This window comes from Schistocerca americana, chromosome 6 (genome assembly GCF_021461395.2).
Source record: "Schistocerca americana isolate TAMUIC-IGC-003095 chromosome 6, iqSchAmer2.1, whole genome shotgun sequence".
NCBI classification, from domain to species: Eukaryota; Metazoa; Arthropoda; class Insecta; order Orthoptera; family Acrididae; genus Schistocerca; species Schistocerca americana.
In genome coordinates, this window is record NC_060124.1 from 286661339 (window position 1) to 286679708 (window position 18370).

The following is an 18370-nucleotide window of genomic DNA, read 5'->3' on the forward strand; positions in this document are numbered from 1 at the left end:
GCCGACGAGAAAATGTTCTAAGTTCAGTACTGGTACCCACAAAGATCACAGTCTGCCCCAGACACACTTCAAAGTTCCACTTGGGTTCTCAGAAAACATCACAGATCCCCGACTTTTCCCAGAAAAATTGGAAGTCCAGCTTACTGTACGGTGATATATAGCAGGTCCCTGAATGTGTCCTTGAATAAATTCTAAGTTTACAGTAGTGTCACGTGAAATTACTCAAAGTGTCGACACTGAAGTCTGAAAAATGTCGACACTTTTATGAAGCGAACAACTCGGTACATATTCAGCATAGGTTCTAGCTCTACCAATGCTCAGAACCAACTGATTCTGAGCCAAGATAGCTACTGCCTTTTATAACTTCCGCTTTGTTGTTGCAAATTAAAAAGGACATTTTTTATACGATAATCATACAAATAATTCATGAGTCTAGTGTAGAATGTTCTCATGTTTAAAATTCTACCATTGTAAGTACACTGACTAAACTAGTTCTAAATCTATTAACAACTGTATCACTATGGAATCAATTACAAATAAGATACTACATAATTAAAAATACAGTGAAATAAATAAATATATTTGTAGTCTTGTTTAACATACTGTTACTCTTTTATTTATGTATAGATTATTTTATGTCAGACACAGGTTTTTCTGACAAGGAAGGCAAATATTGGCTTATCATTCAAATTCTATTAAGGTTACAAACATTCTGAGAGCATTATTTCCTAGAGTTTCTCGAGTGATATTCATTGAGACATGGTTTTCGCTAGAAGCATTAAGGTTTTGTTAATTTTTGAATTTTATGAATCTTTCTAAACTTCATAAATACCATAAAAACTAATAAGCTGACCTCGGGTGCATTTAGACGCAAATACTCATCTTAATTTTCTCTTTACATTGGTGTATATACTTATATTTATTTCATAGCTGTCTTAGATCTGATTTCGCTGATTTTTTGCTGTGATAAATTTATCATGAATCAAATGCTAGCATAAATTTAATCTGTTCCCTGATAAATTCATATCATAAATTGAAAATAGCTTTCCATATAAGCTAATCATAAAGGACACTAAACATCCATATTAAAAAAAAATGTTGTGAAAGAAAAGGGCAGTGTATCTTTTGACATGAATAAATATGGATCCTGCAGTAGCTCCACACTACAAAAAGTATGCAAAATTACTAAAATAGATTATTAAATAATCAAGGAACATGCACATAACATCAGAAATCAGTAATTTTGACAACAAACTTAAGGCTATATAAAATGCAGTGAAAAGGAAGACAGAATGACCAGCCACAGAATAAGATAACGTAACAGCTGAACTGAATTGAAGAGCTATAATAATGAGTCATGGGTAGCAAATGCATTTAATAATCATTTCTTAAATAAGTAGAAAGGATAGGGACAAACAGTTCAAGGAAAAAATCACAGCAGAATGTTGAAAATGTAACTTTCACAAAATTTAATCATATGAATTTATTATCAACTTCTCCTTCTAAAATTAAGAAAATTATACATTGTCTCAAAGAAAGAGTTCATCTGGTTTTGATGGTGTTTCCAATAGTGTACTAAAGATTTGTTTTCGTATCATAAGCTCAATCTTATCTGAAATATGGAATGCATCAGTAACTCAAGGCATTTTTCCAGGGGGACTGAAATATGTTTTGTTAAACCCTTCTTTAAGAAAGATGACAAGAGAGATGTCAGTAACTCCGACCTATTTCAGTGCTGACATCGTTTTACAAAATTTTTCAGAAAGTGATTATTCTAGTATAGTATCTTACCTTATCAACAGTAATATCCTCAGCAAATCACAGTTCGGTTTTGAGAAGGGTTACCCTACTAAGAATGTGCATTTACATGTTCGCTCACTAGATTTTGCAAGCATTAAACAATAAAATAGCACCAGTTGGTATTTTCTATGACCTATCTAAGACATTTGACACAGTGTGAATCACAATATTTCCCTAAATAAATTGAAGTTTGATATTAATGATTGATGGTGTAGCCTACTAGTGGATAATGTCGTATCTAAACAAGAGAATGAAGAAAGTTGTGCATAGTAATTCACCAATGTAGTCCAAGGACATAATTCTGACTGGGGAGAAATCACATATAGGGTTTCCTAAGGCTTAATCTTAGGTCTGCTATTGTTCGTTACATATGTAAATGATCTTCCATCTTAGATGCAACAAGCATAATTAGTTCTTTTTGCAGATGACATTAGCATTATAATCATATATACAGAAACAGAAGAAATGGCAAATAAACTTCTAAAAAGTATCATTGACTAGTTTTCTGTGAATGGTAATACCCCAATTTCAAAAAGCCACAACATATTCAGTTCTGTACATCAACAGGTACTATTCAAATGATAAATGTAGCACATAATAAATAGAGTGGAAACTTCAAACTTCTTAGGTGTTCACAATGATAGAATTTAAGCTGGGAAAAGCACATTTTGGAACTCCTAAAACAACGTAGTTAAAAATCATTTGAAGTTAGATTAGTTTAGATTCAGTTTTCGTACCTTAGACCCAAAAAATGAGATGATTCTCGTGGGTGTGGAACATGTCAGAAAGTATAAAACAAAAAATTTGAATATAATACTTACTACCCTGATCATTTGTGAGGAGATTGCAAATCATCAGGAAAGACAAATCAGAAAGTTGAGATATTTTACATATTTTATTCAGTAACGTCATATGGGATAATATTCTGGGGTAACTCATATTTAAGAAAGAAAGTCTTTTGTGAAGAAACGTGCTGTAAGAATAATGTATGGTGCTCACCTATGATCATTTTGTAAATATCTGTTTAAGGCGACGTGCATTCTGAATAGAACTTCACAATACATTTTTTCCCTCATGAAGTTGTAAATAATCTACTGCAGTCCCAAAATAAGAATGTCATACACAATTACAATATCAGATGGAAAAACGGCATTAATTACTCAACATTAAGGTTGTCTTCATCACAGAAGGAGTGCAAATTGCTGCAATTTTTTTTTTTTTTGATAACTCTCTCAGTGATATAAAATGTCTGACAGACAGTAACGCAAACTTTGAAAACGAATTGAGACAGTTTCTCCTTAACAACTCCTTCTATTCCATAGATGAATTACCGAGCGAGGTGGCGCAGTGGTTAGACACTGGACTCGCATTCGGAAGGACGACGGTTCAATCCCGCGTCCGGCCATCCTGATTTAGGTTTTCCGTGATTTCCCTAAATCACCCCAGGCAAATGCCGGGATGGTTCCTCTGAAAGGGCACGGCCGACTTCCTTCCCCATCCTTCCCTATTCCGATGAGACCGATGACCACGCTGTCTGGTCTCCTTCCCCAAACCAACCAACCAACCATAGATGAATTTATATTGCTGTAATGCGTAGAAGGTGGTGGGTAGGAATTACTAACTCACATCTGCACATCTTTTTTGTTTTCGTAACGAAAAAAACTTTGAAATGTTCAGAATGTAACTATATGCACAAATTAATTTGTAATTTGAATGTATAATGACTCGTTCCATATTATTACGATCTATCATGCAAAATGATACATGGAACATGTAACTAGGTAACTGTTATTATAACAGCAATTCTCTGTCAGTACCTGTATATTTTTTGTAAGGTTCTTTTTATTTATTTATTATCCACCATTTAGCATTAAAAAGTGCGATCGATGTCATCTTCTGTGTACGTGCACACTATATGGTGTACGCTTATGGCCAATAAATACAATACTGTTAAGCCAGCTGGCATTCCAGTGTGCCTGTATTGTGTTTCTCAGGTGAGTTGTTTGTCACGATGCTTGGAGAGGTGATGCATTTGCAAGTTTCCAATGCTTGGAGCTTCTAACGCTTGAGGTTTTATATCTGAGCGACTGTGTTGCTTTGACAATATTTGGCGCGAAGTGTAAAGTGCAGTGTTTACGTGTGTTTGTGTTATGGCTGAAACTGCCAGGTATTAGAGTATTTATTTATAGGTCATCAGTTTTTTGTTACATTGTTTAATGTGTATGACAAATAGTCCTTACACTATATTCTTCCAGGTACGAGAGGACAATAGATGAAATTAGGACGGTGATACATCATGCGAAGTTGGAAGAAAGTGAGTTGCTTCCTGTAACACAGATTCTGAACTTCGCTTCCCGCAGCGAGGCAGTGGAAAACTATAGATTGTTTCAGTTGGACACGAAATTACTAAATACTCTAGAAGAAGGTGACAGGTGATGCCAAATAACTTTGCTGTCATGACTGTGTTAACGATTCGTGTTGAACGTTATTTAGATGTGACTGACATGATATATGTCATGGCTTGGGGTGATGTTCGTCGCGATAAAGACTTTTAAAGTTAGTGAATAGCCATTTTGTAGACCCTTGATTTTTATTCGTCACTAATCGTAGTATGTAGATTCAATCAAAAACGTTATGCGAGGAGGCAGTGTCATCACGAAATCAATTATTGTGTTTGTGATTGTAGTTGTATAAATTTCAGTACAGTTAATACTGAGTTTTATTATCAGCACATTGAAGCATTAAGTATCACTAGATAATGCTTGCAAGGATCCAGAGACCAGTAACGAGCTTCCTGGGAGCTGTGTGTGTATCTAATTTACAAGATATTCAAACTATTCGCGTCCGCTAAATACTTATTTTTTTTTTTTTTTTTTTTTTTTTTTAAATTGAATGTACACTATGCCGTAAGGTAACAAGAAGTGAGAATATGCAGGATACTTAAACACGCAATGTTGCCGTCGTTCACACAGTGAGAGATACTTTCAACCAAATACGGTGTGCGTAAAATGCGGCATACACTATATTACGTAAGTAGCGGCCCAAACCTGATTATAAGTACATATTTGTGTTGATACATTTTTCCTTAACCACGTCAAAATGGTTTTATGTTGAACTGTATGTAAATCTGTCAGTTAAAACAATTGGTACCTAAAATGAAACAGCGTAATCCTGTGACGGTGGTCGGCTTGTCGAATACGTATACATTTTCAAACATGCTTTACAAACCACTGAACGAATGTATTTGAAAATCTGCAAGAAAATTTAGAAGTGTTAGGTTAGTTGTAAGCAATAAATAAATACTCAGGACTTAAGAAGCACCGTTTTGTAACACTATTGTTGAGACATGTAGCTAAAATAAATATTTATTCAGCAACAAAGCGAGCAGTAACAGTTTATGTGAAGTAGATGTGAAGCATGTCAATTTTGTTGTCTATTACATGCGAGGTAAAGTATCTTTTTGAAATTGTTAATATACCTAACATGTAACTATACTTTGCAAAGCACATGATGCTACGTGGCGGAGGATATTTCTGGTACCACTATCCAATCATACCTTTCCCGTTCCACTTGTGAATGGCATATGGGAAGAACAATAGTCAGTAAATCCTGTTTTAGCTTTAATTTCTTGAATTCTCTTGTTCTGGTCATGTTTTGAGTTGTAAGTGGGAGGAAGCAGTATGTTATCTGACTCTTTACTGAAGATGCTCTCTCAGAATCTCAATAGCAAACCTCTCTGTGATGAACAACGCCTCTCTTGTAGCTTCTGCCACTGGAGTTTGTTGAGTATTTTCATATCAATCTCACACTGAGCAATACCGTGGCAAAACATGCTGCTATTTGTTGGGTCTTGTCTGTCTCGGCTAATAATCCAATCTGGTAAGGGTCCCAGACTGATGAGAAATAATCAAGAATCGGGAGACAAGTGTTTGGTAAGCCACGTCTTTCAAGAATTACTTACATTTCTCTAAGATTCTTCTTATGAATCTCAGTTTGACGTCTGTTTTTGCGACTGTTTGTTTTATGTGGTCATTCCACTTTAAGGTATTTCGGAAATCAACTGAACACCCATGAATTCCATTCTGTTGAGTCCTTTCTGAAAGGAAGTCTGCAATCCAGTCACAAATCTAGTTTGGTACTCAGAAGCACATATTTTTCTTACTAAATGACATTGTAGAATTGTCTCAAATGTGCCTTCCTGAAGTCATGGAACATTGCATCACCCTGAGTGCCAATACATACAATACCTTGATTCCCAAAGGTGAACAGAGTGATGTATTTCATAAGACCTCTGTCTCTGGAATCCCTGTTGATTTTTACAATTGAGATTTTTACAGTTCAAAAACATCATAATACATGAACTTAAAACATGTTCCATAATTTAGAACAGATTGGTGTCAGTGATACAGGTCTGTAATTATGTGCATCTGCCCTGTGATCCTTCTTGAAAACTGGAATGACGTGCACTTTCTTCAGTTGCTAGATACCTTCTGTTGCTCCCCAACCTACAACAGACTGCTGCTATTAAGGGAGTAATTTCTTTCACATAATCTGTTATAGAATCTTTTGGGTACCTCATCTGATCCAGATGCCTTTCAAGTACTAAGTGACTGTAGTTGCATTGTTCCATGATCACTTATCTTGATATCTGCCATTTTGGCATTTGTGTGATGGTTGAGAGGAGGGACCACACTACGATCTTCTGTTGTGAAACGTACCCAGAAGACCAACTTCAGGTATGGTCGCCAGGTGAGTGAATAAATGATATCAATCTGCTTACTGATTTTACATAAAACCAAAATTTATTAAGATGTAATCAGATAGATTGCCAAAATTTTACTTTTAATGTCATTGAATGATTCTCTTGTTGCACTCATTGTCGCTTCTTTTAGATTTTGTTTGTCAGCAAGGTTTCGACTTCTCTTAAATCAGGTGCTCTCTTTGTTTCCATAGTAACTTTCCAATAAGGCTATTAAATGGCAGTGAGTTTTTCCCATCCTACAAGCACTTGCTTGAAACGTAATTGTTTAAGGTATATTAAATGATGATTTTGAATTTTATCCGAAAGTGCTCCACGAATTCATCCCATCAGCACAGAGTTTTTGATGTTGGTTACTGAGATACTTTGTAAATGCGTATTCTGTCACTCTTGCTAATCAAAATTATTTTCCACCTTTCTCAACAGCACTTACACAACACCTGTAGTCATTAATGCTGTCACAGACTTATGATCACTGATGCCTTCCTCTGTGTTAACTCACTGGAAAAGTTCAGGTCTGTTTGTTGCTGGGAGGTGTAAGACATTAGTTCGCTAACTTTCTGCTCAACGTAATTTTTATACGAGACGTTCACTAAAGAGAGCCTCATTGCAAATTTAAACACAAAGAAAGCTTCGCAGACAAAGATAAACTAAACAAAGCCTAAATTACGGTAAGGAGAGCCATGGACCCAGCATTCAACGAATTTCAAAGTAAAATTATTGCTACTGACCGACATAAAATTCTAGGAAGTTTTGGTTTGATGTTAAATCAGTAAACCAATCAAAGTTATCTGTCCAGGTACTCTGTAACTATAATTACATTGAAATGGAGGATGACACAGAAACGGTCAAACTGTTTCACACAGGAAGTTGCACTGTAGTTTCTCCTTTAAATCATTACAGAAATGACAAAGTGACACATAGTAAGATAAATTACCATGGGTCACAAAAGCAACTAAAATTTCTGAACGGAGGAAAGACCACCAGACCTGATGGGATAGCAATGTGATTCTCTATAGAGAATGCAAAAGAAGTTGCTTCTCTTCTAACAGTGCTGTACCCTAGTTCTCTGGAGGAGCAAAGCAGTCCTAACAATTGGGGAAAGATGCAGGTCATTTCTGTTTTCAAGAAGGGTCGCTGAACAGATTCACAAAACACCGAACAGATGCACAAAACTAAGGGCCTATATCTCCGACTTTGTTTTGTTGTTGTTGTTGTCTTGAGTCCAGAGACTGCTTTGATGCAGTTCTGCATGCTACTCTATCCTGTACGAGCTTCTTCATCTCCCAGTACCTACTGCAACCTACATCCTTTTGAATCTGTTTAGTGTATTCATCTCTTGGTCTCCTTCTATGATTTTTACCCTCCACGCTGCCCTCCAGTATTAAATTGGTGATCCTTTGATGCCTCAGAATATGCCCTACCAACCGATCCCTTCTTCTAGTCAAGTTGTGCCACAAATTTCTCTTCAATTCTATTCAATACCTCATTATTTATGTGATCTACCCATCTAATCTTCAGCATTCTTCTGTAGCACCACATTTCGAAAGCTTCTATTCTCTTCTTTTTTTCTAAACTATTTATTGTCCACATTTCACTTCCAAACATGGCTACACTCCATACAAATACTTTATTATTTATGACTTTGAAATCTCCTCTGTAAGAGTCAACATAGGGTCCAAAAACAAGTCGTGTGAAACCGAGCTTACTCTATTCTTCCATGAAACCCAGAAAGCATTAGATACTAGTGCCCAGGTAGATGTTGTGTTCCTTGACTTCTGGAAGGCATTTGATACAGTTAAGCACTGCTGCCTAATGGAAAAAAAATACTAGTGTACCGAATATCAGACCAACTGTGTGATTGGACTGAAGAGCTTCTAGCAAACAGAACACAACATAGCATTCTCAATGGAGAAAAATCTTCAGGCATAAAAGTACCTTCAGGTGTGCCCCAAGCAGAATGTAGTAGGACTATTACATTTCACTGTATATATAAATGGTGTAGTAAATAACGTCAGAAGTTCTAAGAGGCTTTTTTGTAGGTGATGCTGTTGTATACAGAGAAATTTCAGTTCTAGAAGGTTGTAGCAAAATGCAGGAAGACCTGCAGAGGATCGGTGCCTGGTGAGGGATTGGCGATTGACTCCTAACATAAACAAATGTAATGTATCACATCTACAAACACTGAAAGACCCATTATTGTACAGTTACATGTTTTTAGAACAATCGTTAGAAGTAGTTGCTTCCATAAAATATCTGTGAGTAGACACACAAAAGCAGTTTCAAGTGGAATGACAACACAAAATTAACTGCGAGTGAGGCAGGTGCCAGACTGAGTGTCTAGCTGAAAGATATTTGCAGCTACTGAATTCTTGACAACTATTGGGTCCAGAGAGTGTTGGAAGTTTTGCTATGACTCTTTTTGCAGTGATTATGGTTTGTTTCTTATAGGCAATGAACTTATGAGGTGACTTCTGTAATATTAGGCAACTGAGCCTCTTATATGTCTAGAGATTAATGAGGGACACAGCAGCATATGTATCAGTCCCGAAATGCATGTGTTGCTTCTTTATTTCAAGCTGCAGAAAGATGCGTGGAGATGTCTGATCTAGATGCACTGCTGCTGTAATTGTGTGGATGTCCATTGGTGTACAGAAATTATGACCTTGTGGTTCACTTTTCCAAACTTCTGCAATCTGACAGTGTTTTCCACAGCACAGACACCTTTAGATGTGGTACGTGCATTGTGATTTGTGATGGGCCTGGAAACAATCTGATAAATTGTATATACATCTCAGTGTCTGTAACTATGATGATGGTTACTTAGTTCCTGTAGAGGATGTCCCCAGACAGTGGGTCGAGCTTGTTGGCTGTAAAGGAAGAAAACAGTTGTCGCTGGGGACTCGTGTCTTGCGATGGCATTTGAATGCCAGCAACTTTACGAACATGAAGACCCTCTTGTAACTGCAAGCTGGCAGTGTGTGCTGTATCGAAGCAGAAATAATGTGGAGGACTTCTGCTAAGAAGGAGTAAGACAGTTTGTGGTTCAAGAGCGAATGTGACAACAGCATCTTGAATGAAAGACTCTGCATAGGACTTCTGACAATCACACATAATAGGATTAATTTGCTTTCTTGTGGCAATAATGGACTTGCAAGTAGGAAGCCAAAACATGCGTTTTAGCATGCAAGAGATAACAAATGTCATAAGTTAGAGCTACCAGATCAGTGAACAAAGACAGCTGCCATAAGAGCTAATGGATTTCTAAGGCAGACCAATCAAGCAAAAGAAAGTTTTGAGCTTGTGAGTGCTGACATAGGTGTTTTTCATAACTTTCCCATTCCATTTATATGCCAGAAAGAATGTGATTGATGGTAATGGTACTGTTGAGGGGATGGACAAACTTGCGGGGACCACTTCTATTAGCTGTTGCTGTTGCAGGAATGCTAGTAAAATATTAAACTGCTCCTGATGCTGTTTTTGCAAGAGTGTGATTTGTTGCTGGTAACGTTCCTCGTACTTCTTGAGATATAGTGTGGATCAATGGTAATGTGTTCTGAAAGCAAGAAACTTATATTGTGGCTTTTGAATGACCATGCAGCCAGTTTTCTAGTTATGCAATTGGGTCATTCCATGTCAGTTCAACCAGGGGCTCTAGCTCATAGTCTCAGATTTGTCTGAAATTCAGTACACTAATTCTACCATGTGTGGAACACTCGTGTACAAAGTATTAGTTTCCCCTGCCAGTTAGTTCCAGAATTATGACTTCTGAAAGAAGGTGGCGTGACCTCGAAATTGCAACCCGCATCTGGCAATCTATCTTCAGACCCAACTTCAGGTCTTAATAACCTTGGAACTATTCCAAACAGTCCAGTGAAATTTTTACAACCCAGTTACATCCATTTAGAGAACACACTCCATGAATCAAAACACAAACAAAATATTTCTGAGGGAAAATGATAAATTCCAAAATGTGATTAAAAAATGTAATACGTTAAAAGGTACATATTGTAGGTGCCCTCTTTGCCAAATACAATTCACTGAAAAAGGGTATACATTTTTTGTGGTAAGCTTAAGTGGCCTAAACACACACAGAACTCATCTTGCCCATATCAGTCACAAAAACTGAGTTACATGCACACGAAAATACAAAAATTTTAAAAATTATGTGAAAAGCATGGATTTTCGAAATGTGGTAGCACAAAAGGGAGAAGTGGTATCCAAGCCAAATTTCACGCACTGCATAAGTAGACCATAATGATATATATCTCAAAATTTCAGCATGTTATTGCAAGACATTTGTGTACAATGGAAGTTGACAGATGTATTTGGTGATGTGGCCATTGTTCCACAACACAATTTTGTAAAAACATATCGTAAACTGTTCTGCCTCTTCTTATCCTCTCCCGCTAAGCAACAACATATAGACAGATTAACACAACCTATCATTAATGTTTACTACACTTTAACTGCTAAAAACTAGTCGATTGTGCTTCGAACAGAAGTTCTCCCACACTTTAGCTACTGTACTCTGTACATTGAGTGGCAAATTGTACTGTCTTCCTGACACTGTGGTAAGAACTGGAACTGTCATAAGAATATGTTAAAAAGGAATCCAACACCTGTCTGCCAAATGTGGCCAATGAAATGATCTTGCTGGTCCTGCTGGTGCCGTGAAGTTCACAAATACGTCACCTTCTTCACAGCACTCTGCATCACATCCTAAGTACCATTTGTCATCATAAACAGCAATAACATAGCAACCTGGTTGTATGTTGCTGTTTTTGCTTCTGAATCCTGAGTCAGACACACTGTGAAGACACATGTTGTGCATGAAGCTATAGTTAAAACCGGACAGTCTGCTCATCTGCACATTGTCAGAGTCCGCTGGAGACAAGTGATGATGGTTCCTTGTGCCTGCAACAGTTTTAACGTGTTCTAGTCTGCTTTTAGCAATGGTAATGCGTGCATAAATTTTTGAGATTTTTTACAGTTTTTGTACTGACTAGCTGCCCCATCACTGAAGTATTTCGCAAAATGTATGTGAGGCAGCTTGTTTTTTAACATATTCTATGACAGTGCGAATGGAGGCATGAACTGCAATGGCATCATGAATTAAACAGTCACTAAAAATGCACAGGTTCATGACACACACATCACCTGATTCACCTCTATAGTAAATCGCAAATGGCTGGAGAGTTGCTCAACTGTTGTCCCAATGATATAGTTGGATGGCATGTTGAACTATAAATGGATAATTTTCAGAAAAGTCTAGTATTACTATAATTTCATCTTGTTTCAAATTATCCTTACAAAACTGGAGATGAGCCGATTGTGCTGTTGCTGTGAAGCCGTGTGTGGTCAGTTTGTCCATTTTTCGACAACACATTTCAACAAATCTTCCACTGTACTTTGCTTTGTTTCAAGACTTGTGCGATCCGTGTGTGTCCATTGTTTATAAGAAACAAGTTCATCGTCATCCATAAGGAGTTCACCATACAATTTGTTATTCATGTGTTCTGCAAGATTTGTCTTACCAGGACACTTTTCACACCTGTGTATCATTCACTGGTAGGAACCGATGTCACACACTAGCAGCTTCATTGCACCTTTGTAATCCAGACCAGAATCCTTTTTAGCAGCGAACATTAGCTTAGCATTTTGATGGGTCTCTCATACACAAACATTGTGTGTGCCCCTTGCACTTACAGGCACAATCCATTTTGGCCGAAGATTGAAAAAACATGATAAACCTACTTTGGTATTGGGATACTTTTCCTTGAATTCTACATATAGTTCTGATATGTTGCAGAGCAACAGTCTTTTTTGCATCTGTACACGTACATTTTCCATTTTCACCGTTACATAGTCTTTTTTTCCCAGGCATTATTCGGCTGTAGTCATTATTTTCATGAAACTCTGACACTAGCACCTTTAATACTGAACTCAATTACTTACCCTGAGGAAGCACTCCTTGGGTTGCTTTTATTTTCCTAGCTTGCTTTACCATATATGTAGAAACATTGAATTCCTTTGCAGTGTAGTCAATAGACCAGCTGGAAGGTGCAAGGGTAAGAATAGCTACTTTTTTCTGGTACGTGGATATGACACATTTTTCTTTCAAATCATGCACGATTTTGTCCAAATGAGAGCATTTCTGGCATGATTTCTGTTCCTTTGGAGCAGATAGTTCTTCCTCTTCCACCTTTAGTGTGTCAGCTATTTTGTGTTTTAATTCCATTTGAGCTTCTTGTAGTTTTCTTCTACCATAGCTGGGCCTGTCTCTTTTCCCAACTTTGTGTCTCTTCATGGGAGACAAACCAAGAGCAGTCACTGAAGTATTTAACTGCTCATGTGCTGTGGTTGTAGGTGGCTGATACTCCTCATCACTGTCATGTAAATTATCAGAATATTCATTTTTTAGCAGTTTAACACACCTGGAACATAACTTTTGTCCTGGTTTCATGTTAAGTCCCATGCACTGATTCACTTTCAATACTGATTTTATATCAATTTCTCTGCGGCTACACTTCACTGTCTTCTTATGAATCCGAAATGGATCAAATCAACTTTTTTGTAGGAAAGAATACTTATCCAGAAACACTTTCATATGATGATAACAAACACAAAGTTTCCTGTAACTGTATTTCTTGTGCCCACAGGGTGTATCCCAGATCTCCACAGCAACAAATCTTGGTCCGGTTCATCCAGATCATACAGTACAAAGCGAATGCCACATTTTGTTCCATATGTTGTTTTACGACATTCAAATGCTTGTACTCTACCAATACTGCAACTTGTTTGAACAAAAGCACCACTAGTACACTCTTCTGCCTCCATACTGACTTTCCACAACAGTACTGCCCAGTCTGAACTAGAATCTTAAAAACATGAGTGATCCGTAATTGTTCCTTGTTTCCTTTGTTGTTCCTGCCCCACAATGACTCATCCTCTCCCTGAAAACTACCATTGTGTAACTTTCTGTTGCTTAATGGTTCCCAACAATTGCTGCAGCTTTATTTGAAACAAGCTGTCTGCATCATCACTATTACTTGCTAAATCGTGTTAAAAGAAACGTAACCAAATACATCTCTGTCAACTTTTATAGTTCACAAATGCCTTGCGATAACAAGTTGAAATTTTACCACATATTATATTATGTGAGACCTGAGTTTCTCCTGGCGTATACAACTTTCAAATAACTTCCGGGAATTCAGCCAGGTAACACTTTCAGCGACCGCCGATATTTCGGCGGGAGAACACCCCGCCATTTTCAAGGCAAACTGCCCAGTTTGCCTTGAAAATGGCGGGGTGTTCTCCCGCCGAAATATCGGCGGTCGCTGAAAGTGTTACCTGGCTGAATTCCCGGAAGTTATTTGAAATATTATATTATGGTCTACTTATGCAATGTTAGAAATTTGGCTTGGATATCACTTGCCCCTTTTGTGCTACCACACTTCGAAAATCCATGTTTTTCGGGTAATTTTTTAAATTTTTGTATTTTCGTGTGCATGTAACTCAGTTTTTGTGACTGATATGGGCAAGATGAGTTCTGTGTGTGTTTAGGCCACATTAAGCTTACCAAAAAAAATTTATACCCTTTTTGAGTGAATTATATTTGGCATAGAGGGCACCTAAAATATGTACCTCTTAACGTATTACATATTTTTAATCGCATTTTGGAATTTTTTATTTTCCTTCAGATATATGTTGTTGGTGTTTTGATTCATAGAGTGTGTTCTCTAAGTGGATGTTACTGGGTTGTAAAAATTTCACCGGACTGTTTGGAATAGTTCCAAAGTTATTAAGACCTGAAGTTGGGTCTGAAGATAGATTGCCAGATGCAGGTTGCAATTTCCAGGTCACGCCACCTTCTTTCACAAGTCATAATTCTGGAACTAATTGGCAGGGGAACTTAAAATTTTGTACATGAGTGTTCCACACTTGGCAGCATTGGTGTGCTAAATTTCAGCCAAATCTGAGACTATCAGATGGAACATTTTCTCAAATTGGTTGAATTGACATAAAATGACCCAATTACATCTTGACTGGAGAAATTCACACATTCACAATTGTCTCTGATAATCACTTACCTCATACTGACTGGACTTGTAATATCAGCCAATGATTAATGTCTGGTCCACTGTCAGAGTCCACTGTGGAAATGCACAATAAATCCAAGTATCCACCTCATTGGGAGTCTAGAGAATAGCCAAGTTGTCTTTGATAATCCGTCCATAAGTGTAATTGTGCTAGAATCCATGGAGTGAGATGAACTGCTGGTATCTGGCGGCCAGCATTATTTATTAGGGCTCTGAGTTGTGGCCACTGGCAAGCAGCAGAGGTGCTCATGATGTTTCCTGATGGTACCTCTCATGGCAGAACAACAGCGTGGTATCCTTTAAGATGTGGTCAATTGATTGTTAACAACACACACAACAAGCAAAATATTTTACAAACTCTAGATTTTATAACCAGGATCTCCTTCAACCTGGAAAATGAGAAAGGGTTGGATCAAATCATTGTTACTGGTCTAGGCAGAAAAATCTCCCAGGATTCACAATAAGAGGAAATGAAAAAAGGGAATGTAACAATGGATAGTCATTGATAAGCCAAAACATCATGGTCATCTGCTTAGTAGCTTGCTTGTCTTGTCATTGGAACAAAATATGTCATTGATTCTGCGTATGAGGAATCCAACAGGCAGTTGGTAGGATTGTGGATGGATGTAGCCTTAGATGTCTATGCACATATCATGTAATTTGTGTAAATAATGGGCCGCTGACTTGCATGATGGCAACCGGTAGCAAACCAGGTGGGTTCCATAGGATTTACATCAGGCAAATTTTGTCACCAAGACATCAACGTGAGTTTAGGGCCTACTATGATGCTCCACAAACCACTGTAGCTTGGTTCTGGCTCCGAGACATGGACATTATATTGCTCAACACTAGGAGGACATTACAGGTCAATCTGACGGTTAGTGTTGTTTAATAATTAATAAATACCAAGAGTTTTAATTTACGGGGCTTGTATTTCTTGGCTTTTAATGTACTTTGGTGGTTTATAATTTCGTTAAAAGACAAATATCCATTACAAAAGTTGTACGGATTACGAAAATGTTCCCTTAAAATATGGCAGTTGGTCATTTTGACCATTGTGATGTTTTTTAGGGTTCATGTCTGTAAAAGGTTTAATAATGGATTTTTACATCTGCTTAGTGTACTTTACTTCATTGTTGTGATATTGTTCCCTGTTTTTATTGTTTTATTTTATTTAGTGGAACAGTGGACATACTTTAGTTGCTGTGCTGTGGCAATGTGTTGTGCTGTGTGGAAGTTTAGCGCCCTTCGTTATTATGGTGCGTCAGTGTTTTCAGTCAGATTAGCTTCTGCAATTCCATAAAATATGGAACTAATATTCTGGACCAGATGTCTCATCTGTACACTGTCCAGCATAGCTGCCATACATGGCCTATGCACAGTTTTTCTACGTGCTCGTCCTCGTTGGAATCAGCGCACAGATCCTTTATGGAAAGGCAACAGGAGAAAAAATTACTTCGCGAATGCTTCTGTCTAGATTGGCAGCACTCTTGTCTTTCTTTGTATAACCAAGGAAAGAGCCTGTTCATACATTCACTGTGACTACTGAAATAAGTAAGGTACCAGTGCGGAGAGCCAGCCATGACAAAACTCTTCCATCTGGTGAGCAAGATGTATGAGACAGGCGGAATACTTTCTGACTTCAAGAAGAATATAAAAATTGCAATTCCAAAGACACCAGGCATTGACAAGTGTGAAAATTATCGAACTATCAATTTAATAAGTCATGGTTGCAAACAAATGGAAAAACTGGTAGAAGCTGACTTGGGGAAGATCAGTTTGGATTCCTTAGAAATGTTGTAACACACGAGGCAATACAGACCCTACAACTTACCTTAGATGACAGGTTAAGGAAAGGCAAACTTACATTTCTAGCATTTGTAGACTTGAGAAAGCTTTTGACAATGTTGACTGGAATACTCTCTTTCCAATTCTGAAGGTGGCTATTTACAATATGTACAGAAACTAGATGGCAGTTATAAAGAGTTGGGGGGTGGGGGGTCATGAAAGGGAAGCAGTGCTTTGGAAGGGAGTGAAACAGGATTGTATCTATCCCTGATGTTATTCAATCTTTTTATTGAGCAGGTAGTAAAGGAAACAAAAGTAAAATTTAAAGTAGGAATTGAAATCCATGGAGAAGAAATAAAAACTTTGAAATTTACCGTCGACATTGTTATTCTGTCAGAGACAGCAAAGGACCTTGAAGAGCAGCGAAACGGAATGGACAGTGTGATGAAAGGAGGATATAAGATGAACATTAAATAAATCAAAATTAGGCAATGGTATGTAGTCAAATTAAAATCGCCTGATGCTGAGATAATTAGATTAGGAAATGAGACACTAAAAATAGTAAATGAGTTTTGCTATTTGGGGACCAAAATAACTGATTATGCTCAAAGTAGAGAGGATATACAATGTAAACTGGTTATGGCAAGAAAAGCGTTTCTGAAGAAGAGAAATTTGTTAACATTGAGTATGGAAATAAGTGTTGGGAAGTCTTTTCTGAAAGTATTTGTAGGGAGTGTAGCCATGTATGGAGGTGAAACGTGGACGATAAACAGTGTAGACATGAACAGAATAGAAGCTTTCAAAATGTGGACATACAGAAGAATGCTGAAGATTAGATGGCTAGATCACGTAACTTGTGAGCAGGTACTGAATAGACTTGGGGGGAAGAGGAATTTGTGGCACAAAATGACTAGAAGAAGGGATCAGTTGTTAGTACACATACTGAGGCATAGAGGGATCACCAATTTAGTACTGGAGGGAAGCATGGAGGGTAAAAATCGTAGAGGGAGACCAAGGTATGAATTAACTAAGCAGATTCAGAAGGTGTAGGTTGCAGTAGTTATTTGGAGATGAAGAGGCTTGCACAGGATAGAGTAGCATGGAGAGCTGCATCAAACCAGTCTCAGGACTGAAGACCACAACAACAACCAGAGTGGAAGACCTGCCAGCTAGGAGGATGCAGAAGTTCAAACAAAACTAAACATCTGTGTGTGCACTGCAAGAAATTCACATGTGATCCATGCCTTGGAAGTGTTTTTCCACAGTTTATGACAGTCTTTCTCTGATTTCCTAATAAATGTATGTTTATGACCTGTTTGGGGGTTTTAATTGAAAACAAGTCATAGAGAGAAAAAAATGCTATTTTATAATGATACGTTTATTTGGATTTGTAAGTTTAGTAATATAGTTTAGTTTCAGTGAATATTGTATTTAAGCTGTATTCTTTACTCTCATTCTTTTTTTTCTTTAATTAATTACGCGTTCTATACAAAAATTTCAGCATAACACATTAGTAGTGTGATCAAAATACACTAGCAACATTTAAAGACACCATACTGAATTAATTAAACAAGTTAAACTAAAAAGAAAGAAAGATAAACATCATTGGTGAAACTGACCGGTACCGATCCTTCCAGGTAGTTTTGCTAGCGCTGGTCCTCCTAGTGTTAAAGATGACATTGCCGTCAGGGAAGACATCAAGCATGAAGGGAGGCAGGTGGTTTGCAGCTGTCAGTGTCTGTTCAATTACTGCCACAGATCCCATGGAAGCACAAGAGAATGTCTCCCATTGCATAATAGTGCTCTCAGCAGCCTACCATGTTGCGCTGAACGTTTCGAGCTGCTGTTCACCTTGATGATGGCGGTTGTGGAGACGACCATCGACATACTGTAGCAAAAATGTGATTCACGAGAAGAGCTG

At 37.6% G+C, this 18370-nt stretch overlaps 1 protein-coding gene across 1 annotated transcript in view; it reads left to right on the forward strand.

Annotated features, from left to right (window-relative positions):
* Positions 1-3837: 3837 nt before the first annotated feature.
* LOC124619535 (sister chromatid cohesion protein DCC1) overlaps positions 3838-18370 on the forward strand; it is a 105868-nt gene continuing 91335 nt past the window's right edge. Inside the window, exons 1-2 of the mRNA XM_047145995.1 lie at positions 3838-3967; positions 4056-4232. Of these exons, the coding sequence (XP_047001951.1) occupies positions 3951-3967; positions 4056-4232 (194 nt within the window). The 5' untranslated portion in view covers positions 3838-3950. The remainder of the gene's footprint in view (positions 3968-4055; positions 4233-18370) is intronic.